The sequence below is a fragment of the Aphelocoma coerulescens genome, chromosome 4A, assembly GCF_041296385.1.
Source record: "Aphelocoma coerulescens isolate FSJ_1873_10779 chromosome 4A, UR_Acoe_1.0, whole genome shotgun sequence".
Lineage (NCBI taxonomy): Eukaryota > Metazoa > Chordata > Aves > Passeriformes > Corvidae > Aphelocoma > Aphelocoma coerulescens.
Genome location: NC_091018.1, coordinates 15,587,193 through 15,612,471, shown reverse-complemented (window position 1 = coordinate 15,612,471; position 25,279 = coordinate 15,587,193). Strand labels below are relative to the sequence as shown.

The 25,279-nt window shown below is 36.2% G+C and overlaps 1 protein-coding gene across 4 annotated transcripts in view; it reads left to right on the top strand.

Annotated features, from left to right (window-relative positions):
* FMR1 (fragile X messenger ribonucleoprotein 1) overlaps positions 1-22,885 on the top strand; it is a 31,118-nt gene extending 8,233 nt beyond the window's left edge. For 2 of the 4 annotated variants that reach the window (XM_069015475.1, XM_069015472.1), the window contains 14 exons: positions 126-178; positions 998-1,091; positions 2,106-2,177; positions 2,451-2,599; positions 3,593-3,686; positions 3,775-3,891; positions 7,281-7,451; positions 7,553-7,631; positions 9,977-10,086; positions 13,436-13,522; positions 16,420-16,615; positions 17,964-18,143; positions 19,103-19,185; positions 20,923-22,885. In XM_069015475.1, the coding sequence (XP_068871576.1) occupies positions 2,163-2,177; positions 2,451-2,599; positions 3,593-3,686; positions 3,775-3,891; positions 7,281-7,451; positions 7,553-7,631; positions 9,977-10,086; positions 13,436-13,522; positions 16,420-16,615; positions 17,964-18,143; positions 19,103-19,185; positions 20,923-21,084 (1,443 nt within the window). In that variant the 5' untranslated portion in view covers positions 126-178; positions 998-1,091; positions 2,106-2,162 and the 3' untranslated portion in view covers positions 21,085-22,885. The remainder of the gene's footprint in view (positions 1-125; positions 179-997; positions 1,092-2,105; positions 2,178-2,450; positions 2,600-3,592; positions 3,687-3,774; positions 3,892-7,280; positions 7,452-7,552; positions 7,632-9,976; positions 10,087-13,435; positions 13,523-16,419; positions 16,616-17,963; positions 18,144-19,102; positions 19,186-20,922) is intronic. The other 2 variants (XM_069015473.1, XM_069015474.1) reach the window with 2 other exon arrangements.
* The last annotated feature ends 2,394 nt before the right edge of the window (positions 22,886-25,279 follow it).

Here is a 25,279-nt window from a genome sequence, read left to right as displayed (position 1 = left end):
ACTTTAAAACATACTTACATTGTGAGATTCATCAATATTTGTGAAAAGGAGGTGTTTTACAGGTTTAAAATTATTTGTCAAAATGTCCAGAAGCATACCATAATTATACTTGGTTTCCTCCACAGGCATTTGTAAAGGATGTGCATGAAGATTCAATAACAGTTTCATTTGAAAACAAGTAAGTGTATTGCTGGTGTTGTACCTGTAAATGACAGAGTATCAACCTTGCATGTGATTAACCTAAATATGGCTTAGTGCAGAGAAGCGTTTTTAGATACACTAAACTTGCTGCTGGCATGTTTTAAAGTTGTATTCAGTATCTACTATTTTGTGCATTTCTATATAAATGCTTTTAATGGTTTAAATACTTTTAAGTGCAAAACTATAGTAACATGGGTTTTGCTGGGAAGATAATCATGTTGTTACTGAATTTACATGATGACAACCCTTGTTTCAGTAAGTCTCATGACTTTCTCATGTGAATGTCTTGCCTTAGTTTTAGAAGATTACAGTATTACAAAATTTGTTCTGTAGATAAGTGATGAATACCAGTTTTCTAATTTAGAAACCAAATTTATCCAGTGTTCATTAAAGAAACTGAAAATTAAAACTGTATTTAGACTGGATACTGATCAAGTTTTCATAACCTGTAGTAGAACCAAAGAAAAGGAAGATACAGGCTTGTTTTGAAGGAAGTGTTATGAAATGTTTTTTAATCTGTGTTTCTAATGTCGAGGTTAAAACCTGTAACTGTATATAGAGGGAGAACTTCTGCTGAAAGATTCAAAAGACTGCAGGTGACATCAGCGTTTCACCTCAGATGTTATTTAGATGTGTTTTTTCTTATGTATACATTGGATCACATTACCTTTAATGCATATATGACCTAAAGCTCCACAGAATTTGAAAATGTAAAATTAATGGATTAGGAATGTTTGATTTCTCTTTACAAACAAGATGAAAATGTTTAGACCACTCACTGTGTTTCTGTTTGTAGCTGGCAACCAGAGAGACAAATCCCATTCCATGATGTGAGGTTCCCACCACCTGCAGGCTATAATAAAGATATAAATGAAAGCGATGAAGTAGAGGTGTGTATGCTCCATTAACAGCTCTTGTCTTGAGAAGTGAGAGAACTCACTGTGAAAAGTGATAGCCAAGCCACTGGAAGGTTTGCTTCCGTGTTAGGTGCTGTCACCTTTTTTGATTCTAAGTACTACAGAAAGCACGGTGTCAGGCACATCACCAAACTCAGAGTCTGACAGTTGTAAACCATGCAAATTCCATGTGCCACAAAAGGCCATGTAAAGTCCATGTACCGTGTCCTCCATGCTGAGTTACAAATATGCTGATTTACAAACGTGATCAGTGTTGCATTGATTACAGATCAGTCCTTTATTAGAACTGGATTAATTCATAAATAGGTGATGAACTCTAGTTCTTAAGCTGTAAGGTAATAATGTCTCTGTTACCAAAGCTTCAAGCTGAATCAGATAATTTGCATTGTATGTGTGTATACATAAAACATGGAAATATATGTGTATGTGTAAATACTTGTGTATATAGAGACTTTAAAGCAGCACCTTCCTAAAACCTCCTTAATTTATAAAATTGCAATATCTGTTTATTTTTATAATTAATTTAAAGAAAGAGAACTTTTAAGATTTTCATTTTGCTTGCATGCTCTGTAAGTTTTTAATTTGAAAGATAAGAAAATGGCAAAACTTCTGTAATGTGGATGTGGCTAATACCATATATGTGCTAAAGAAGCATAGATGTGTGTGCTCTCTCAGTCACTGGTAGGACCTCATCAGACCTAGACACAATTAGAAATACTGTTGATTAAATATTAACCGGTGTAAAAGTTTGAATTATCTCTTTTGACTCTATGCAAGACTGAAGCAGCTAAATACCAGTAGATTGGGTACTGTATTATTTATTATTATTTATCTATACAGTCTTGCTGTTACATGCTTTCTATGTTGTGCTCAGAGAATTCATGTACTAAGATGTTTTGCTGGATTTAGTTCTTACGGAGTTCCTGATCATATTAGTGTCAGCTTTTGTGATGTCTTTTAAGAACATAATATATGTATTTTGTTTAGGTTTATTCCAGGGCAAATGAGAAAGAACCCTGCTGTTGGTGGTTGGCTAAAGTGAGAATGATAAAGGGTGAGGTAGGAGTATGCATATATACATATATATATTTTATATTTACTTACTTCTTTTTCTTTCTTTCCTGTTTATATGTTGATGTGCACTGTGGTTTGAACTAATCTCTCTTCATTTTTTAAGTTTCTTGATTAGGACAGTTGCAATTACCATTAACTTCAGCCTGAGAAGTCAAATTTGACTTGTACAGTTAACAAAAGTAACTTTTCTTTAATAGTGTAATGCTCACTCATGTCATAAAATATGTGGCTTGGATGATTTTATTATTTTTATATCAGTTCTACGTAATAGAATATGCAGCCTGTGATGCTACATACAACGAAATTGTCACAATTGAGCGTTTGAGATCTGTGAACCCCAATAAACCCGCAACAAAAGATACTTTTCATAAAATCAAACTGGCAGTTCCTGAAGATTTAAGGCAAATGTAAGTACAAGCGTTTCTTTATAACTTGTTTCAGAATGTGGGTAATTTCTTAAGCCTGAGACAAGACGAATAAAAATGCTTTTTACTGCTCTAAAGTAACCTTCTGAAATATAAGAATGTAAAAATTACAAATAGTGATATGGTCATACTTCAAAAATAGAAAAGATGATTTTTAAATTGCAGTTTAGTCCTGGAGGAGGAAGCACTTTCTGCAAAATGTTAAGGTTTGTGTGTGGTACAGATTAAGATTTTTAGTTTTACAGCTGTTCAGTGATGTGCACAGGTTAATCTGAATCCATTCTTGGTCAGCTTATTATTTGATGATGTCTCTGGAAATAGCTGAACAATAATGAAACCTCCCAGAGTCTGATACAAAGCCAGCTAGTTTTCTCCTAGACCATGGGCGTGTTGTTCCCATATGGATATGGCTCTAAAAGTCAGATTAATACTCACTCCCCTGGTTTACATTCAGGTCACTTTATACTTTTCTTCAGATGCATGTCATTGACTCAGTCTGCAATGAGTTATAAATTCAGGTTAGACTAAAACTTTCTGAAGTTAGTGTTACAGTATACACAAGTTCAGTTGGTGGTGAGTGGACAAAGGAAACCTAGAGAAGCCAAGCACAGCATGAGATGAGCTTAACGTTCTTAGAATGCTGCAGGGGTTACAATGAAATCACACATTTTACTGGTTCATGATGTGTTTGAAATCTTGAACTTGCTGATTATAGCTTTTTAATGTAGTTTTGTTTAACTTGTCATTTCACAGTTACACATACATTTTCTGAAATATTTCTAATCCTACTCTTGTGAAAACAATTGAAAGAAAAATCAGTAAAATAAATGATAACAGAATAAAATAACACCTGCCTTGAAAGGGACAGCCTGGAAGTCTTTATTTACATTCTTTTACTTAGGAATTATTCTTTTTGGCTGTTAACCTTAAATGCAGTGGTTACTATTTTTAACTATATAACATTTTTATTCCTAGGTGTGCCAAAGAATCTGCACATAAGGACTTCAAAAAGGCAGTTGGAGCTTTTTCTGTAACATATGATTCTGAAAACCACCAGCTTATTATTTTAGTAAGTACAAATGTCTTACAGTATCGTTGGCAGTGGTTTGTTTCATGAGTCCATGTGTAAACCACTGTTCTCTTTCTAAATAATTCAGTCAATCAACGATGTAACCACAAAGCGGGCGAACATGCTGATTGATATGCACTTTCGGAGTCTTCGCACCAAGTTATCCCTGATACTGAGAAATGAAGAAGCCAGCAAACAGCTGGAGGTATGTTGGTTATTTTCCCTGAAGTAATTTGAGTAAAACAGATAATAAAAAAATCCCTCGTGCGTTTCTTAGCTGGTAGGACTTGCATTGGGGTGAAAGTAATGATGTGCTGATAATAGCCTAGGTGGTAAAAAAGGCAGATGGAAGTGTCATCCAACAAAGATGTTTACACTTATAGGGCCTATTCTTTCAAAGGCTCATTTTTACCAGCAGGATTTTGTGGAGGATTAAATACAAATATGTAGACACACGTACGCGTGTATTTCTTTCATATTTTGAAGCATAAAATAATTAGCCATCATTGCACAACTAATGTCACATATTTGGTAGCTTTAAAAATAGGTGCAAGTGAATATGTCATGATACTGATGGGACTAGAACTGGAGCTAGCAAAATAATACAGCAAAAATGAGATGGAAGGGGTGAAACTGATGTTGGTAGAATGTATGAAGAGCTAGGTTTGTCTATAGATAAAATGTTAGGAAATAATCTTACAGCAGATACAGCTTCTGATATTCCTGTGACTGGTGAGTGGGCGTTGACTGGCAAGAAGCTTGAGTCATACTTGTCCATGGGTAAAAGGAAAAAAAAAGAAAAGAAAAAGAGTAGGCTAGGAAATAAGGGGTTCTTTATACATCAGAATTAACATTTCTTCATGGTTTTTCTCCAATCTACAAATTAGAAAAAATAGCAACATTTCAGAAAACTTCTTAGATACACTGTCAAGAACCAGAGGTACCACTTAAGCTACTGTAATTCAGTTTGACACGGGTGTGTACCAGCAGTGTTTCTGCAGAGCGAGGTTTCATTCCCTATGCCAACGGTTACCTGTATTTGAAGTGGGATGTCATGTAGTAGTTCAGGCTTCTTGTGTCCAGTGGGTATGTTCACTGCTACAAGAAGTTCTCACTTCTGTTGTTCTCTCTTTAGTATCTTGATTTCTGTGTTTCAGAGCTGAAATCCAAGTTTGTTTGGGTTTTGATTTTTCTCAAGATGAGGGATGGACCAATTTTTCCTCCTTGGTGTTCCTTACTGAGCACCCCACTGTAGCTCTTCAGTAATCATTCCTCTTTATCTTCCTCCAGAACTGACAATTGTGTGGGCAGTTTACCTCTTGAAGTGCAAAGTATTATTTTGGAGGTGGGAAGAACAACAGCCGCTTTGGAGCTAATTCTCTTTACATGCCCCCACAAATGCATGCACCAACAACTGTTGTCATTGCTTCCTTTCCCAAACTAATCTGGGATTCTTCTCGATATTCTAACACGGAGGCTTTTTGCTGCTGTGAAGGTCTCAAACTTCATTTGGTTCTCACTAGAAAACAATTGTTAAACTTCAGTTTCTACCTAGGCAGTACTTAAATAAAGTTTGTGAGATGAATATATACAATTAAAATTTGTGTGACAAAAGTTGACTGCTATTTTGGCATTTGTGTTTCTTGTTGTTAGAATAAATATAAAATCAGTTTCATCCAAAGTTGAAAGGAAAAGCTTCAGATAATAAAAATCATGTTCATGATTTCTGTTGAGACTCTGACATACCAACAGACTGCACATGTCCATCTGCAGAAAAAATATTTAGTGAATACTTTGGGCTTTACTGCATTATTAATAACAGTTGACTTTTTCTATCAAATAAACCTTTCTATGTGTCTCATACTCACTGAACTTTAAAAGTCTACCACTTCTTTTCTTCTAGCAGTTTTACCTATTCTGTTTTCTGAGTCATTATCACTAGACCAGCTTCTTTTGTTCATTGGAGTTTTTTTCTTCCTATTTGTTGTACCTCCTTTTCTGCATATTAGCTTCTTGACTTGCATGGCTCCACTTCTCAAATGTGGTTTTTAGAACATCAAGTAAAATAACCGATTATTTTTTGTTTACGTTCTTTCCCAGCGGGTGTGACTTAGCTGTTTTGAGTGTCTTTCACATACTAAAAAGCCTGAATTTACAAGTGTTTTGCATTCTGGTTTATATTTCACTGTATCTAGAATTCAGTTCTGGCTGCTCTGTAGATATTAATACATTACTTGCATAGATGTTTCTTATTAATGTATTGAAGAGAAGTAGAATACAGAATTTCCAATGTTTAAATAGAACACACTTTGTAATAATTTGCAGAAAAGCTAATGATGTTTTAGTGCAAGCAGTAAAACTGGTTTGAGGTACTCGATGATGTAGCTTCATCTTTTCCACAAATCGTAGATAGTTAACAACTGATCATTGTCTTGGTCATCCTGTTCTCTTATTTGGCTGTTTATAAAAGATGTCAACTAGTAAATCAGCATTTGGATTGTCTGTTAGAATGTAGAAATGTGAACAGTTAAAAATAAGTTTTGCTTTGCAAGTTGTCTTGTAATGTAGCTACTGAAGTGCTTGACAGAAAGAGTATCGGAAGTATTTCATAACACGTGGATACTTCACATCACTGTCTACTATAACCATTTCTTTGAAACAGTGATTTAGCACAGGATATTTATCAACAGCTTTAAGCAGGAGCAGGTCAGAAAGCAGTACCAGTTTAGCTGGGACAATATAGGGCTTGTGGGCATTTCCTTGATGTTTTCTCAACATCAGTAGGGTCTCATTTTGCTGACATTAAACTGCTAATTTAACGTGTGTCTGCATATGTGTTGACAGTAGTTACAGCTTTGATTGCAATGCAGAAACGGGTAGGATTATATATCTTGGCTTTTATCTTGTTTCTTCCTTGCAAAGCACTTTCCTTAATAGATTATCGCAGTTGGAAATTCTCTATCTTCCCACAATGCGTTAAACTATTGTTCCTTTCTTGTGTTCTGTTATGCTCACTCTTGTCAGTGCTCAGTATGACCCTTCTGTCTTGGTAGATGTGGTGGATGAAATTCTGAACATATTTGTTCTCTGAATTAAAGCAGATTTTGTATTGTCATGCATAGGCACGGATTCTTCATTTTATTTAAGTGCAGTAGATATCCACAGTTGCTCTGTTTTATATGTAATTTTGTGTCAATGAGTTATTGACTGTTGAGTTATTAGTGTTTCTCCCACCTGTTGAAATTGGTGCCTTTTTTTCTCAGAGATCATAAGGTTTGCCTTAATAATCACCACAGTTCCTATTTTACTACCTTATGAGTATGTCTTGCCTAGTAATACTGATAGCTGTAGCTATTAAAAGGTAATTCAAAATAGAGGTGTCAACACAGCTAGAGGCCAGCCTTATGTTAGTATTTAAAAGACTTGTGAAGGAGACTCTTCAGTGTTTTTGAAGCTAAAAAAAGTGCATTAAAAGGATTGATTAAATAAAAAGTAGGCTGAGCACCTGATTGAAAAATAGGCTTGAAAGTTATGTTGATTTCTCTTTCCAGTGTACTGACAATCAAAGTGAGCTGACATGAGATTTTTCTTCAGAGTTCTAGGCAACTTGCATCCCGGTTCCATGAACAGTTTGTTGTACGTGAAGACCTAATGGGTTTGGCCATTGGCACTCATGGTGCTAATATCCAACAAGCCAGAAAAGTCCCTGGAGTGACTGCCATTGATCTTGATGAAGATACTTGTACATTCCATATTTATGGAGAGGTGAGTTCCCTCCTTTATTGTTTCAGAAAATACCTGAAAGAAACAAGCAAACAAAAACCTGGGGAAATGAATCTTGTTTCTCATACATCTTTCTATTGTAGGATCAAGATGCGGTGAAAAAGGCAAGAAGTTACCTTGAATTTGCTGAAGACGTCATTCAAGTCCCAAGGAATTTAGTAGGTATGTCTGTTTTGGAGGCTACCTCTGTGATAGTAAGGAAAAATGCCTTCTGAGAACTGCCCTAAACTAGAAGCAATGTGCTGATGTTGAAGTACAAGGTAGAATAGTGTATGGATTAAACCAGAGGATTAATTACTTCCTCCAAACATGTCCAGACATTAGTTCAGCTATACAACAGATGAATCTGCAGTCTCATATTTTCCTAGTATATTTTAAATAATTTCTTTCACTTACGTTTGTCTTTTTTCCCCTGTCCTTTTAAGGTATGTTTAGAAGCAGCACTGTGGGATGAACTAGGAGTTAGGTATCATGATGAAGGAAATAGCTCAAAGAAAATCTAAAATAGTTCCATTGCCAAACACCGAAAAAAGTGCTTAAGAACACATGCAGCCCTTGTGTATGTGGAGAAAACTTTTAATGAACTTCTGATGCTACAAAGCAAAATAAAAATACATTATTTCATTCAGTAGAAAAAAGCAGAGAAAATACTTTATGGTATAACATAGCCCTAACAGCAAATGCTTTAATAGGTTGTCAAGTAGTGTATGAAAGCTGGTGTTGAAGCAGTGTGAAATTCTGCAGTGGGACAAGTACTAAGAAAAGTGGCAGCTCAGCTCTGGAATTGATTAAAAGCAGTAGTTTTCCCTTCCCTTCTCCCTCCTGGTTCTAATGGTGATAAGTGAAAATGATAAGCTGCCATCATTATTTTAGTTTGAGGTCTTAAAAGTCTGTTTCTCTTTAGAACTTAGCAATTATATTTTTTTGGCAGGTTTTCATTTCTGCTCTTAATTCTTGACCTGGATCCTTTAAAATATAACTTTGGCTGAACCCTATGTTATGTCTGAAATAAGCTATGTTTAATAATTTGGCTTTTAAAATTCCTAATAATTTGCTTTAAAAATGCAGGCATATATATATGTACTGATTTTTTTTTTAATCTATGAAAACAACTGTTTTTTTCTATTTAATTATATTTTTAAAAAATTCAAACTGAACAAAAAAACTCCAAACAAAGAAACCCACCCAAGATGTTTCATATTTTTTAAAGACTGTATGGAAATTTTTATTTTAAAATATTTGTATGTGCTGCTAAATCCTAAAAAAAATTTCGATTGGAGTAACTGATGTAAGTTGTGGAGGTTTTGGGGGTTTTGTTTGATTTACTTGACTTTTTTAAATCACTACCAAGGCTTTTTTACATTTATTGGTAAGCTGCTGTTCCATTTGTCAGTAATAGAGTATGAAATAAAGTACTCAGAAGTAGTTTTTGATACTCAGAACAGCTTTTGTTATTGAGGAGGAACTTACTGGCCATATTTTGTCATGTTTTCTGTGGATATTCATGTTAGAAAAGTTGAAACACAGAAATGAAAATTTATTTAGCTGTGAATGATAGAACCAATAGGAGTCTGTTGTGACTAAAAGTGGCATTTCATTTGTTCTCCATGGATTAGTTGTATCAAACAAACAGTAGCTGTTATGTGTGTGGGGTTTTTTACCTTTGTTTTAATGATATGCCTATGAAAAAAAAATCACGTTTTAAGCTTTCCAGCAGTTTGTTAAATGAAAATACTTTGTTTTGTTACATGCAGAAAACATCTTTGACATCACTCTTTTAAGCTTTTTTTGAAAGCTGTGATTGAAGGATATGGCTCTACCGCATCACGTCCCAAGCAGCTTGGTTTTCCTGCCAGTTTGCAGACAGCATGTTGTTTCGCTGAGATTGGAGAGACCTAAATTTTCATTTTCCTTGTCTCACACTAGTATGTCTGCTTCAGAAGATACATGTCTGCATTACTGGCACTGGAGTATAATTTATTTCCATTTTTATCTTTGACTTTTTAGTGAATTATAAACTACCAGTAAAAATGTCTAAAAAATTCAGTTTTAGAGAATTTTACATCTGCCTGAAACAGTACCTTTGTTAGTATTTGATCAACTAAAATTTTGTAAATTAACTAAGTTTTGGTTACCCAAGAAGTAGTTACAGCAAATGTTAGGGCACTATAAAAGGATATTTTTGGGTTTTGGTTGGATGTTTTAAATGCAAACAGCAATGTTTGTAATTCACTGAAGTTATTTTAAACCTACCAAAGCAGAGCCAAATAAGAATTCAAGGTACTGAATATCTCTGTTATCAGTGTGTGGTGTAAGTTAACACCACGAGCTTTGTGGGCATTTTAGTTTGTGGCTTGTGAACGAAATCTTTGTTGTAGAGGATTAAGGCATTTTGGACAAGTTCTTGCACTGGTCCTTAAATAGTCTTGTCTAATTAGACTATAGCAATGCTCTCAGGTTTGGGGGAAAATCATAAAGGTGGAATGTTCTGTATGTTCTTTCTGCAGGAAAAGTAATAGGAAAAAATGGAAAACTGATTCAGGAAATAGTGGACAAATCCGGCGTTGTAAGAGTGAGAATTGAGGCTGAAAATGATAAAAATATTCCACAAGAAGAGGTATGTTTTCAGTTATGATAATTTTTCTTTATGTTAATTGGTTATATTCTACCAAGTGATAAAATAAATTCCTCCTTGTATCTTTGTAGTGGTGAGATAAAGTGTTGATTAATGTGTGTTTCCTGATGGATTCTGTCTTTTCCTATTAATGCTGAGGGGCACTTTTATATAAATTTGACTTAACTGTTTTAGAAAAATGCTTTGTGAAATTTATTGGTGGTGCACCTTCTTAGAGATTTCACGTTGTTCCTGTTGGAAGCAATGACATTTCCCAGCATGTGCTAGGCTGTAAATCCATAGATATGAAACTTGCTGGTTTCATTCATTGATCAGCTTTGAGTTTGATTTCTTAAGTTATTACCAGGTTTAATTTTTCATTAGCAATTTCTTTTCTGAAATGAAAAACTCGTGCTTTATGTTAAATCTCTCTTTTTAAAAATTACCACCTAGGTTCACAATAGCCTGTAAATTGTAACCTAAAGAAAAAACAAGCATGAACATTGTAAAACTCCAGATTTGCACAGGAAGGCTGTCAGCCTTGTAAAGGGACTGAACAAAGTCTCAAGCATAGTAATTTGAGGCACTTCTGTGTGGGGCTGCATTGAGGGGCAAGGTTGCAGGTACAGAAAAAGACATGAAGCATGAAGGTTTTAACAACATCTCAGTGCAAAAAAACTCCCTGTGGTTTCAGACATGAAATGTGCTTAAAGTAAACTGAACTGCCTTTAATTTACCTCAAAATCCAAATACGTACCAGTTAAGAACCTTTGCTACTTTGGGTAAGATAAGAAATATGGTTTCTGGAAGCCTTATGTTTATGCTTGAGTAGTAGTTTCCTCTTCTGTTTTTCACTTTAAGACTTAATGAAAACGCACAATCCAATTTCTATCTTTCTGTAAAGAGTGGCTAAGCAATTAAGTAAGGGCTTTTTACTATTTTAGTAGTTTTACATCTGTCTGAAAAGGTAAAATGGTCAATATTTAGACTTAAAGGTCTTGGTGGTCTATTGCATTTCATTTCTAATGCTAAATTACTGCAGCACAAAACAGAATTAGTTTAATAAGCAAGAGGGTGCTGCTATTGCTGCAGGCTAGAGAATCGCAGAAGGGTAAAAGCCAGTACTCATGGCTGCAGGGAGTATGTCTGGCTTTCTTTTTTTTTTAATTCTGACTTGAAAAAGCTGATTTGCTTACATTTTTCTGTCCAAAATGCAGCTTTTAAGGATTATCTTGAAAGATCTTTTTTACCTGTCAAGCTCTGCAGTCATACTTCTGTTTTACCTGTTAATGACATTTCTAATACTAGCATTGCTTGCACTGCTTGATGTGTTAGTTGTCATACCAGGTGCAATACAGAAACCTGAGATCGGACTTTAACAGGTAAGAGTTAGTACTTGTAAACTGAATGCAGCTTTATTTCAGCTATGAAATGCAAATAATCTTCTCATATGTGAATTTGGATATTGCAGCCCTTTTTCGTGTACAGTAGTTCAGTTAAATTTTAATACAGCATTTGGTTGTTTTTATTTGTCTGCGACGTTAGAATACTGCCCATTAGTTTCAAGTGCAGTTTTCTACATCCCATAATTTTATAGCAGGTGATCTTCAGGCTTTTCATATTTTTAAAATGAGATAGGTACTGTTTGTTACAGTAATACGTATTATTTTTATCTCTGATTTTATTTATGCATGTATGGTCTGCTCAGAATTCCCCACTGCAGCCAAATTGAACATAGGTACTTTTGCTTTGAAGACAAAAATAAGATTCAATAAATAAGCGCTTTGGTGCTTTTGTGTGGCTGACATAGTTACCAGCTCATATCCTTAATAGCTGGCATTACATACCTTGAATCCACTGCCAAAAGCAACAGCAAGCCATTTCCTTAAATGCCCTTTAAATCATTTGTCTTGTCATCGTTTAATAATTGATACCATGAGCCAGTTAATGCCAGTTTAGTAGAAATTTCACTGCTCTTTATCAGGTTGTATAAAATATTTATGAAACTTAAAATACCCCAGATAATAAAACATTTCAGTCAACAATGCCTGTGGCTAAAGAATTTCTAATGCTCATGAAAGTTAGTGTTAATGTTGAGGTGCCTTAGGACTAGAGTGTATATTTTATTTTTCCTGGTTACTTAATGTAGATGTGTAAGGTTTTTGTATGTAAAAGAAAGGGAGGGGGGAAGAAAAAAAAAAACCAAAAGAAGACTTTAAAAGTGGAGACAAATTAGAGACTGGCCATTCTTGGGGAACCTCGGCATACTATGCTTTTATTTTTTAAGACATTTGTATCTCAAATCATTTCACTTGTGCAGCAAACCTTCCTTGGGAATGCAGTTTTGTAAAGGGTGTGTGTACAGTTAAAATTAAAGGCTTCTTTAATGATGAGACAGAAAAACAATATTTGAGATAATCCAGTAGGTGTGGCAGGCTCTGGGCTGCAGTGGCATGGGCTTCAGCAGCTGAGAGTTGGAGATGCTCAGGTTAACTTCTGCAGTCCACAGTGAAGCTTCTCCTGCCAGGGTGAGGCTGCAGCTGCTGGAGCAGTCCACTCCTTGGGCCTGTGTGGCTGCACTCACACCTCTGAAATGCTGCATGGACCTGTCTTACTGTCAGAAGTTTTGGTGTGGAAATTGTCCTTGTATTGCTATGATTTCCTTTGCTTTCCACACTCAGTGAGGCCCTTTTAGATAGATTTTTTTTTTTTTTTCACCTGCTTTGGCTCCCTAAGTTAATCTTTAGGTGTTTTTCTCCACGTCCTAATTTCAGACTTTAGAATTTCCAGATTTATATTTTCCTCATATTTGTTGAATTGCTTAACATGCTTGAAGGGTAGAAGAACTGTACGTTAGAAATCATCGCCTGAAGTACTAACTCTGTCTTGAATATTTTTTGGCTTTGTCTTTACAACTGTAGAGGTTGTCAAGAAGGATCAGGTTTTGTTTTATGACACAATGTTAATTTGATTTACTTTTTTAAAAGATCAAAGATAGACCAAAAGCAGCTGGTGTTAGAGAATGGATGCGATCAGCAAAGGTGGTATTATTTTGAAGGGAGAAAACGTAAAGTGTTCTAAATTGACTCTTTTTCACTTGTTCAGAAAAATAAATGTTGGCTTTGTGATGCAAATGATCTAAATCTGCTTATTGAAAAAAGGTCTTTGCATAAAGGGAATTGGACTATGTGATGTTGTCAATATCAGAATTTAAATATACTGTTTTCTCACTTTTTAATTTATGCTTATGCACCGTGTAAGAATTGTTTTCAAGTTTTACAGTAATAAGTTCGGTTCTCTTCATAATTCAATGCCTAATCAATAACCAAGGACTATTCTTTCTGTGTTTTAGGGCATGGTACCATTTGTGTTTGTAGGAACCAAGGATAGCATCACTAATGCAACTGTTCTTCTGGATTATCATCTTAATTATTTAAAGGTGAGGATAATGATGCTGCTTTACCACTGATTTTATTCTATTAATTCTTAAGATGGTAACGGTATGATGATGATAATCTGTTCAGGCCCTGAGGCTGTTGAAAAATTGGTATTATAACAGGTTTTCTGTCTAAAAATGGAATATTTTTAATAAAAGAATAATTTGTCTGAAGGATGGTATGACAAACAACTTTTTTCAGAACGCAAATTACAAGAGTAAGAAAATGTTAAAAAATCTATCCCAAAATGTGCTGCTAACTTTACATACGAGGGAGTTGTCAGTCCTTTATGCAGCTGCAAAGTAAACAGCCTTCCATGCACAATATTATATAGAGTGAGCATTTTTTTAAATGCAAAAACACTAAACTACTTTTTCTGTGGTGAATTGACATTTCATACCTTAGTATGTTTGTAGGCAGCTCAGCTTTATATGTTGTGTTTGCCTCTCTGCTCTGTAACTTCCCCAGTAGTCTGGGATGCGTGGTGATGCATGTGGATGTGTATAGGGAGCAAAAAATATCCCACCTTTTTGCTTATAGTTACTTTTGCCTGTGGTGGTTGTGGCTAGGTGCCCAATCTTTGATGGCAGGGCCAGATCTAACTGTAGGGACAGCTTTGAGTTCATTCAATCAAATAAAGTCTTGCATCTCTTTTGAAGCCTTCAGACCATGCATGATTTGATACATATCCAGTCAGTGCAGTACCTATCAGTGAATCTTTTAGAATGCTGAAATTTCTATACTTTGTTAAACTTCTCAGTACAGGTAGTCATAGAAGTTAGGAGAAGAAACAACTTGTTTTCTGACCTACTCAGTCACTTCACCTTTTAATCCTGCTTTTGTCACTCCTCTGGAGCAGAGGTACATCAGCTCTGCAGCTGTCACAAGGTAGAGGCAGAGAAGGACCAGGTGAAAACTAGCACTAAAAATCAAGTTCCTTTCTTGCATGCTCACTATGATTTGAGAAGATATTTCTGGTTTAAACTTCCTTGCCTGCCTAAAATGGGTACTTGCATGTTAGTCAGTACTTAAATGAGTATTGACATGGTAGTTGAAAGTGTTGAATAGCCCAGCAATTTTAATTCAGATTGATCAGTTCATCGTCACCTATGGTCACTTTGTCTTAGTGCTCTCCAGCCTTCCAGAGCAGGAGGTCACGAACAAGTGTTCATCAGTCTATGTGATAACTACTCAATAGATTCGTATCTTGGAGGTTTTATCTTGGCCTTCTCATCCCATTAAACATAAACACACAAAATGTTATCTTTGTGGCCTGTTGCATTATTATTCAGAATTATGTCCTTCACTGAGAAGAAGTGGGACAGACTTGTTCCTCTAAGATGTTCATGTTTTTATGCCTCCAGGCAAAGATTATTAAGGAAGCTTTTTGTAAAAGATACATAATAGTGCATCACCATCAAATGTACTGTGTCAGCTCAGAGTCATGAATTTCTCTGTAAAGCAAAGAAAGCAGACTTGGCTGGAGTGACTGTAGTGAATTTTCAGGATCTTGAGAGAAAAGACTAATACCAGGATTCACAGTCCCAGACTGCTGGAAGGTGGACTTTGGCCTGCTCAGGAATCTGCTTGGAAGAATCCCATAGCATACGTTCCTGTAAGAAAAACAGGTTTGTAAGAGCTGGCTCTTAAAGCATCACCTTTTCCAAGCTCAAGAATAGTCCATCTTGATATGCAGGTGGTCACAAAAAAGTAACAGGAGGCCTTCAGGGATCAACAAGGAGCCTGTGGCTAAACTAATACAGAAAAAAAAAAAAGGGTACAAGGAGCAAAGTAAGGACAGGTGACTCAGGAGGAGTATAAAGACACAATTTGAGTGTGCAAGGATGAGTTTGGGAAAGCTGAAGTCCATCTGGAGTTGAATATGACAAGGGATGTGAAGGGAAACAGGAAGGGCTTCTACAGGTATATTGGCAGCAAAAGGAATACCAAAGAAAACGCAGGCCTGCTGCTGGATGGAGGATGGAACCTGCTCACAAACGAGAAGGATGAGGTACTGAATGTCATCCTCGGTTTTGGTTTCTTTATTTAAAGATTTGTCCTAAGGAACAGCAGCTCCCTGATACCAGTAGGAGAGTGTGGAGGAACAAAGACTTAGTCTTTCTAAAGGAAGATTGAGTTTGGGAACGTCTTAAGGGGGAGAGAAGGGATATACACCAAGTTAGTGGGACCTGATGGAATGCATCCCTGAGTGCTACAGCATCTTACCAAAGTCCTAGCTTATCTAGGTGACCTGCAGGGGACCCCAGTATCACAGTGAAACTTCCATCAATAGTTTTCTCCCCAATTGAAAAAAAAAAAGAAAAGGTGATTGCCGCTCTGATGTGAGCTAGATAACATCTGAAACTGGTAAAGGTAGTCCATGAATATGAGTTACTGTATCTCTTTTACCTAGTTGTGTATGGTGAGAGTGCTGTGTGCTGGTGCCTCTATGCCTGAGTTACAAGACTTTGCTTTCTGTTTCTATGCTTCCTCCCATCCCTCATACTGTTCATTATCATTATGTAGAGTATAACAGCTGAGTGCCTTTTTATGAAACAATTCTGTTACATCAGAATTGCTTAATAACTTTGGTATTCGTTATGTGCAGCAGTGTAAGGAGCTTGTGTTCCCATCTGAGTGCTTTTTCTTGATAAATGTTTGAAACAAACCTCAACTTGTCAACTGTGCCACAGGGAGAATTGTGTTGGTAGCACACAGATTAGAACATTTGAAAGTCTCTGTTAAACAAGTTATTCTCAAAGCTGAATTGCTGTTTGAGTATTAAATAGATGATCAGTTGCAATACTTCAATGTATTTTCTTTCTGAGACCTGCACGTCTGCACGTGCAGATGGTTAAATAGTGGTTGTACATGACTTGCTGGGCTTGTGTTTGCACAGGAAGTGGACCAGCTGCGTTTGGAAAGATTGCAAATTGATGAGCAACTGCGACAGATTGGAGCCACTTCCAGGCCCCCCCCAAACCGCACGGACAAGGACAAAGGGTACATGACCGACGATGGGCCGGGCCTCGGCCGTGGCAGCCGGCCCTACAGAAACCGCGGGCACAGCCGGCGTGGGCCGGGCTATGCTTCAGGTAGGTACCTGCAAGGACACTTGGAGTTCTCACAGTGGCCTCGAGGTCTCGTGATTTCTTGAAAAAGACTGGACTTAGAGCTGTTAAAAATGCAGTCAGTATTGAGTATTAATATTTGAAGATTATCTAGAGCTTTATGGTGTAGAAAATACTCCAAAGTGTAGTGCTTTCCTGTAATCTACACTTTGTTCCATGCAGTTCCTTCTTACAGCATGCTTCTCTCTTCTACATTACGGAGCATATCTAGTTATTCCCTAACTCCTTAGGGCAAGGATTGTTACTCTATCTATATTTCGAACAATTCCTATCAATGAAGTCTCCGTTTTCATTTAAGCCTGTGTGAGTCTATCCTAATACAAATATTTGTAGGTGAAAATACTGTGTAGCTCAATTTACAGAAAAGCTATTTTCGTCATATTAAATTGAACTTTTATGTTTTTACTAGAAGACCATAGTCACCAAAATAGTGTGTTCCTCTTTGAAACCTTGGATAATTCATTAATGAATAGTTTTCCAGATTGTGCTTCTTCAGAGCAATCTATTACTTATATAATATATATACACTATATATAATATATAAAAATATATATATTATCCATAATGTAGGTCAGCTGGTGTTTGTCCTGACTGAAAGGCCTGTAGTGTGAGCTTTATAAGAAAATCTTAGCTTACATTCTGCATAATACAAAATTAATGTTTTTGTTATGTTTACTATTTTTAGAAGATGTGAACTCATTTTCCTAATAGTATGGGTTGTGGGGGGAAAAATGGGGAAAGAACCCGCTTTTGTCAATAAAGGTGATCTGTTAATTGGAAAAATTGTACTGGCCATTTATTTGATTTGATACATTTTTAGCATTTTGACCTTGTTCTCTGCTTTTGTAGTCTGTTACAGGCTGTTTCATGATGGAATTTTTTTCTTTTCATAGATGAGTTGCAGTGATGAGAGGAGACAGGACAGGTTATATTCAGAACTTTCAGTTTTAGAAATATGAAGGAGTCTAGTCTATTACATTTGTATTTTAATAGACTTTTATTACATCTTATAGTATGCTGAATAATCTGTTGATGTACTGATAACACCAATTTTAAGCATGTGGCACACTTAATTATTTAGCCTTAAACACACAACTAACTTTTATTAGTCTGTCTTGAATTTTGAAGTAATATATATTATGCACCTTTCTGTATAATGTATGTTATAGAGGTTGGGAGGCAGAAAAATCGCGGAACTGTTTATTAACAAAAAAAGAAGAAAAATTTTAAATACATACATTTTGCATTATACTCTAGTAATTTCATGCTAAGCTACACTGGCGTGTTTGGATTTTTTTCATCCTCTTGATAGGAACTAATTCTGAAGCATCAAATGCTTCTGAAACAGAGTCTGATCACAGAGACGAGCTGAGCGATTGGTCGGCGGCCCCGGCAGAGGAGGAGCGGGACAATTACCTGCGCAGGGGGGACGGGCGGAGGCGCGGCGGCGGCGCCAGAGGCCAAGGCGGGAGGGGCCGCGGAGGATTCAAAGGTAAATGGAGGCTCCCTTTGGAAATCCTAAAGCAAACCCGCTTGTGCCAGCTGCTCCTTTCCTCATCTGCTCCAACCTCCCCACCTGCTGGCCTCTCCTGACTTCTCTTCACTTTGTCAGTCTTTTAAATGGAGAATTTTGTTTCAGATGCGTTGAATGTTGAGCAGAGGGGAATAATTCTTTTTGACCTGCTTTATTTTGGGGGAGTTTCCTCTATCACTTGTTTTCTTAAAATGCCTCTTGACTCAAGTTTGTGATCTGTGCCATCATCACACATGGACATCAAGGAATCAAATTCCAGTTTGTCTGTAGATACAGAAAAATCTTTTAAAATCTGTATTGCTCATTCAGCCGTCCATATTCACATCTTCTTGTATCTGATTTTCATGGAACAGGATAATATTGCAATTTATGTGTTCAGTGAAAAGGACCAGGCAAAAGCAAGATGGGAGAACTTTAAAAAGTTAAAAATATATATATATTCAAACATATGGTGTTTCATTATATTTATTTAAATGCTTTCATCTACTGCTCTGCTTTTTTCTTGAAATGTTTTTTTCAAAGTTTAGGTGCTGCTTTTTAAGATTTTCTTGTAAGAAGGTAATGTGTAATTTAGGAAGCTTATAGGGCATTAAAAATGTAAAGATATTAAACAGTACTGATTGTGTACTTCTCTTCTTTGGTTAATCATTTTGAGAAGTGTTTTTTCTTCAGTCAGCAGTCAGTCTTTTTTAAACTGTGGTGGTTTTAAACTCTGAGGTTTTGTCTACGTTACCAGCTGAGAACTTTTTCTTTAGTGATTCTTGGCCCCTAGTTTTAAGAACTGTTGTTATATGTTAGTAATATTTGTTCATGAGACAGAAAATTATGGAGTAATTCCCTACTGTACTTGTGTGAAATTTAAGTGGAAGAAGGTCATGTCTTTGTTGAACAGCTTAGTTGATTAATTCTTCTTCCAGGCAATGATGAACAGTCGCGAACAGATAACCGTCAGCGTAACTCAAGAGAGGCAAAAGGGAGAACAGCAGACGGATCTCTTGAGGTAACTTTTCTCATATGGGAAGTCTGTACTGTTAAAATTGCTTTAGTGTCATATAATAATGTAGTATATTCAAGGTTGCAAGTGACACAGTAGCCTTGTAATTCCATATTAACTCCCTCATCACATCTACAACAGTTGTGTTACAAAATGACACAGGTGCTCAGGACTCTAAATATATCAAGCTGTGTAAAGATGCAACTTTCTAATGCTGTTTAGCTCTTTCTGGTGAAAAACTGGTTACAAGTCCCAAGAATTTACTAATCAGCTTGGTTTCAGTCTTTGTTCTTACTAGTGTTTTGGTTTTAGCTTCTATTTCTTGCTGTGTTGTGTATTGTTGTCCATATTCTATGTACCTGAGGGGAAAAAAATCTTTAACACTATATAAAGAGTGTGTTGTAGCCAGAATCCTCAGAGTAAGAAAGACTAAACTTCAGAAACTACCTTCACTACTAAATGAAACATTTGCAATTGAAGGCTGTTCAGTCTAGAAAGTAAGTTAAAAGTGCACATCAAGAAACTTTTCAAGTAACAGATTTGAAATATCTTGTAACCTTAAATATTTTTAAGCTTTATAAAAAGATATTTCTACTTTTTTTTCAAATGTTTTGTTTCATAAAGTTATCAGTCTGATACTTTATGTATCTATGTTAAGTTTCCCCACATGGATACTGTTCTTGTTTCAAACGATAACTTGCAAACCTTCTACTATCTCTTGCCACATAGGATGAGTTATGTTGGGAGGAAGAAACAATGAGCAGCTGCAAGCTGCTGCCTCTGTGTGGTGGTACCAGGAGTTGTGGTTCCAGTGGGACATAGAGATGACTTTTGGCTCGCTTTTTAGGAAGCCTGGTTAAGAAAGGGACAAAATGGAACAAGTGGCCAGATGCTTAGTTTTTCAAGTGGGAGTGCTGAACTTAAAGGTGTAGTAATTGAATATGCATCTGCCATGTAAACAATTAACACGGCAGAACAAAAAATAAATTATGGCCATGTGAGTCTCATAATTAATTAGTAATTAACTTTAAAAGTTTGAAGTAGGCAGTGAGGAATTGTGGTGCTGAAAAAAAGACTGTAAGGCACTTAAGTCTTGGGGGATTTTATCTGTTGCTCCAAGATTTGGATGTGATGACATGTTACAAGAAAATAAGCACTTGCATGTTGTTGAAATTTGTCTGATCAAGTTGTAAAAATCTTGTTACATATCAAGGAATAAGCACTCACCCCCTTTACAAGCATTAAAATTTGCTTACAACATGCTTTCTTGAAATTTTTTATGACCACTTAAAAAGGCTGCAGAAGTCTTTTTGGGTATATTAAATGGATCTTTTTTTCCAGATTCAAAAAAGGACTGAGTAGATTTTTTTGAGATTCAGAAAAGCTGCCAGGAAATGACACTATGTCTTTTGGGGCCTTTTTGCATACAAAGTAGGAAGTCAAATTACTAGAAGTTGAAATGATGTTTCAGAGATCCATCTGATATTAATTCAGCTCTTTCGTGCACAAACACACTGGAAGGTTTTCTCTTAGCTTCCAAGGTAAGACGGAGAGAGGATTTTTTGGGTCACAAGTTTGTGGCATTTTTGAACAGAAAGGAATTTACACCCTCCATTGGAACTGGATACATTTAACAAAGCCATGAGGGGCTGGCACTATTTTCCTCCAAGATGACCAAGGTAGCAAACTCCCAGGGGTGGAGGAAAGGAGGAGAATGCTTTATATAACTCTGAATTGTTCCAGATCAGAATTGACTGCAATAATGAAAGGAGTGTCCACACTAAAACCTTACAGAATACCTCGAGCGAAGGCAGCCGGCTGCGCGCGGGCAAGGAGCGGAACCCGAAGAAGGAGAAGACGGACAGCGCAGACGCTCAACAGCCGCTGGTGAACGGAGTCCCCTAAACTGCATAACTCTGAAGTCATATTTCCTATACTGTTTCAGTAATTCCTATTCCATGTTAGAGAAACTTGTTAGGCCAAAGACAAATAGTAGGCAAGATGGCGCAGGGCATGAAATGAACATATGTTCTCTGTTAGCCTTTTTTAACATCAACAGTATGCAGTTGTTTTCAGAATAAGAAGTTATTCAAATATTTGCATAAAAATACCTGAACTTGCGAAAATCGCTTCCAAGTACATATTGCAGTTCAAACGATGAAAGATTCTTTTTTGTTTGTTTTAAAAATACTGAGCTGTGCATTGGTAAACTTTCTGTTCCGTTGTACCATTTTAACACATCGGGTCAAATTCACTGCTCAATTTCAATTTTCAGAATAAATAGTGTTTGCAGTAATCAAATTGGCTTCTGTTTTCAATCTAACTTACCAGTTCTTCATGAAATGCTATGTCGTTTTATGTCCTGTGTCAGTTCACATTCTGGTCCACCTTTTTCAATATTTTGGTGGACCCTGAAATCTGTGTGATGTAACAATTGTCATTTTCATTAGCAAAAAAGTTGTATGATCTGTGCCTTTTTTATATCTTGGCAGGTAGGAATATTATATTTGGATGCAGAAATCAGGGAAGATGAGTTGGTAACACTAAATGTAAAATATATGTAGCAATCCTTGTCAGACGTTAGTACTTTATAGACAAGTGCATGCTTTCCATAATTTTTTCCTTACATAAACATTCAGTTAGGCAGTTATAAGAATAGGAAATTTATTTTGCACTGAAGATTTGGCAAATAGTGTTATTGAAAAAGGGGTGTAATTTTTTTCTTTGTAGGCAGTACAAAAGCTTTTTTTTTAAAAAAAAAAAATTTAAAAAAAAAAAAACTTTCCATTGTGGAAAACTAAAAAACTCATTGTTACTGAGGGAACAAGTGTAACATGTTCACAAGCTAGTAATGTGTGCCTGCTGTTTGGCCAGATGACCAGCCTAAAGCATTGATGGTTTTCATCCTCCCAAAATTTTGAATTGCTTATTTTAATTTAGGGGCTATTTCAGGAGAGGTAGGAAGAAAGTCACCACATGTCATGCTCTGGCAAGTACAGATACAGTAGTCAAAACTATTGAAGATTAAAACAAAAGTTCTTCATATTTTGAGCTGCAAGGTCCTAATTACCAGCCAATATGAAGGTGTCACAGAATTTGATCCAAAGTACAGCTGTACACCAGGGAAGGGTGGGAAGTGGTGGGAGGAGCTGTGCTTTCTTTCATTTCTAATCACACATTAAACTTACTGGGCACAACTGCATAAGGACCTTCATTTTTGTCCATTTTTATTCAGATTACTCCAGAAGGAGAGCCACTGTTTATGTACAGAATTGTACAAACTTGACCTTGCCTCTGATGTATTTTGTGAGTTTTGTTTCTTTGCTTTCTTCATTCTTTTTTTTCCTTGCATACAGGTGAGCATACTAAAACTGGCAACGAACTGCACAGGATTTAACAAATATAAAAATGTCTTAAAAAGTATTGCCAAACATTAATGTTGATTTCTAGTTATTTATTTTGGGAATGTATAGTATTTGAAAACAGAAATTGGTACCTTGCACACATCATCTGTAAGCTGTTTGGTTTAAAATACTGTAGATAATTAACCAAGGTAGACTGACCTTGTAATGTAACTGCTCTTGGGCAATATTCTCTGTACATATTAGCTACAACAGATTGGATTTTATGTTGACATTTGTTTGGTTATAGTGCAATATATTTTGTATGCAAGCAGTTTCAATAAAGTTTGATCTTCCTCTGCTAACTGATGTTGATGCAATCTTTATGAATGATTGCTTTAAAAAATCTCAGCTGACAGAAAGTAGAAAGTATTTCTTTGTTTAGACTTTAACTGTAGCCATTGTTTATTTACACATTTTAGAAAAGTCTCAAATATTACCAGTTTTCAAAAACACGGCACATAATGCTCAAGAAGACACAGTCTCCTCATGGAATGGTACAGTACCTGTTGAGTGGTCACACTTCATGCACTCATTTCTCACAATCAGTGCTTGAGTTCACTGAGGTGCTAACCTGGGTAAATGTGAAATCACTAAACCACACTCTAATTGGCCACATTCCATTTCCAAGTGGGTTTGGGGGTTATGACCTTTTGCAGTATTTGTGTACTTAACATATATCCCTTTCAGTTCGTATTCCAGTGGTTTTAAATGTTACTAAGTTTCAACAAATTAAACTGTGAATCTAAATGTACACTTTTATTTTGAAAAGTCATGTTGTTACAAAACTTGAAAGTGCAAAAAATGTCTGATGCTTGAGTTCAGGTCCGTCCTATTGGTAACTATTATAAAGTATGGTCTAATGAATTAAAATTATTTTTAAAATAAAGTTCTTTGAAAGAGTGAGAGGTATTTGTGAATCATGCCAAAGTCTAAATTCAGTAGGGTTAAGCTCAAAGCCTTTGAATTAACAAATATGGAGTTTGTTTTTCTATTGTTCACTGAATGCATTTTTGTTAATGATGGTGGGGAGTTAAGATTTTCAGAGTTGTTATTAAAACTTCGGCAAGGAAAAAATCACTTTATTCAGCTTTTTTGAAGCAGATAAAAATCTCTTTATGAGCACTCATGAGTTCAAGAAGGTACTAGGTTTAGTTTCTCGAACACAGAAGCTATTTGAATCAGTTAGTGATGAGCTTTTTCAGCCATTTTTTGTCTCTGATATCAAATACTGTGTGCCGTGCTTTATTTCCCCAGTCCAGGAGGGACACTGAGTGCTGTGAGTATGGTACTGAGTGTAGACCCTGCTTCTTCCTACAAGCACTTACTGTGAAAGGCAGCTTATTTTCCTGAACTGCAGTATGTTTCCCTGCAAAACCCTTCAGTTTTGAATATTAAAAGAGAAAAGCTTCCAGTGAGTATTCTTCAGTCACTTCAGGAACCCTGCTGCATAGTTCTCCTAAGTTCTCTGCTAATGTGCAAGAGAACGTGAGTCTCAAATATTTTTATCCTGTGTATTTTTTAAGGTTTTGTGTATTTCCAGAAGCAGCAAGACTTGCAGTGGAATACCTGTGTTAAGGGGAGGGGGAGATATGTTGTTGGTTCTGGTGGCTGCTTAAAATTATTTTTTAAAAAGCAACAAGGCTGAGCTTGTTGTTTCCACAGTAGTGTGTCCTGAGCCTGCTCGTCGTTCACTTGAACTTAACAAAGATGGTAGTCAAAGAGTCTTTTCCAGGCATACTCAAACCCATAAAAATTGGGGTGACTAGGACGTTTACACTGTTAAGATATTAAGGCAGTTCAATATATGTTAGGAAAAGTGAGGTTAGACCTCCTGAGCTTAGTGTTCTGAATAGATTCCAGTTTGATCACAAGGTTTTCCGTGCCAGAGGTTCATTAGACTTAAACGCGATGTGGGTTTCACATCATATTTTTATACTGTGATTTACAGAAACAGCTCTTTACTCTTGGGAGTCTTTGACAGAGGACTGTGATCTTTTGCCTGCATCAGGGGATGAATCTGGTTTTCTACAAACAATTTTTTAAAATGCATTGCGCATCTGTCACTTGTGCTTTCACAGTTACAAAGGTCATTCATCTCAACCAGTTTGATAGAGAGAAATAATTGCTGTTAAACCCAGATGAGTCAGTTGCCATAATTACTCTTTTTTTTACATTGTTTAAAAATTGCTTTACAATAGACTTTAAAGCAGTAATTTTTGTGTGCTTTGAGTACTGTATGGAATTGGATAATAAGAAAGAGCAACAATCATAGGTAATTTTGTGTATCTACTGAAAATTCAGTAGGAGGAGATGTTTTCTTACGGTTTTGCACTGAATTTAAGAAACTGGTTTCCAATAAAAGCAGTTAATTTAAAGCAAAAAAATGATCACATGTATGTAGTCTATAAATGCTAAGAACTGGACTGTTGCAGAAGTGGTATGGCAAACATTTGGGGTGGTTTGGGATTTGGGTGTGCCTTTTTGCCTGATGGATTCAGGCCAAGCCTCAGGTGTAGATTGCAGCTACAGCAAGGGGAGTCAACAATCCTAAATGCAGTAAAATCAGTAAGTTCTCTATTTAAAATTGGGGGGAGGGGACAATTTTCTGTGACTTAGCAGTCTGAAAAGTCCCACGTCAGAAATGCATCACACTGTCTGGAGTGTTCCATGAGATAAATCAGCATGGAAAATCTCAC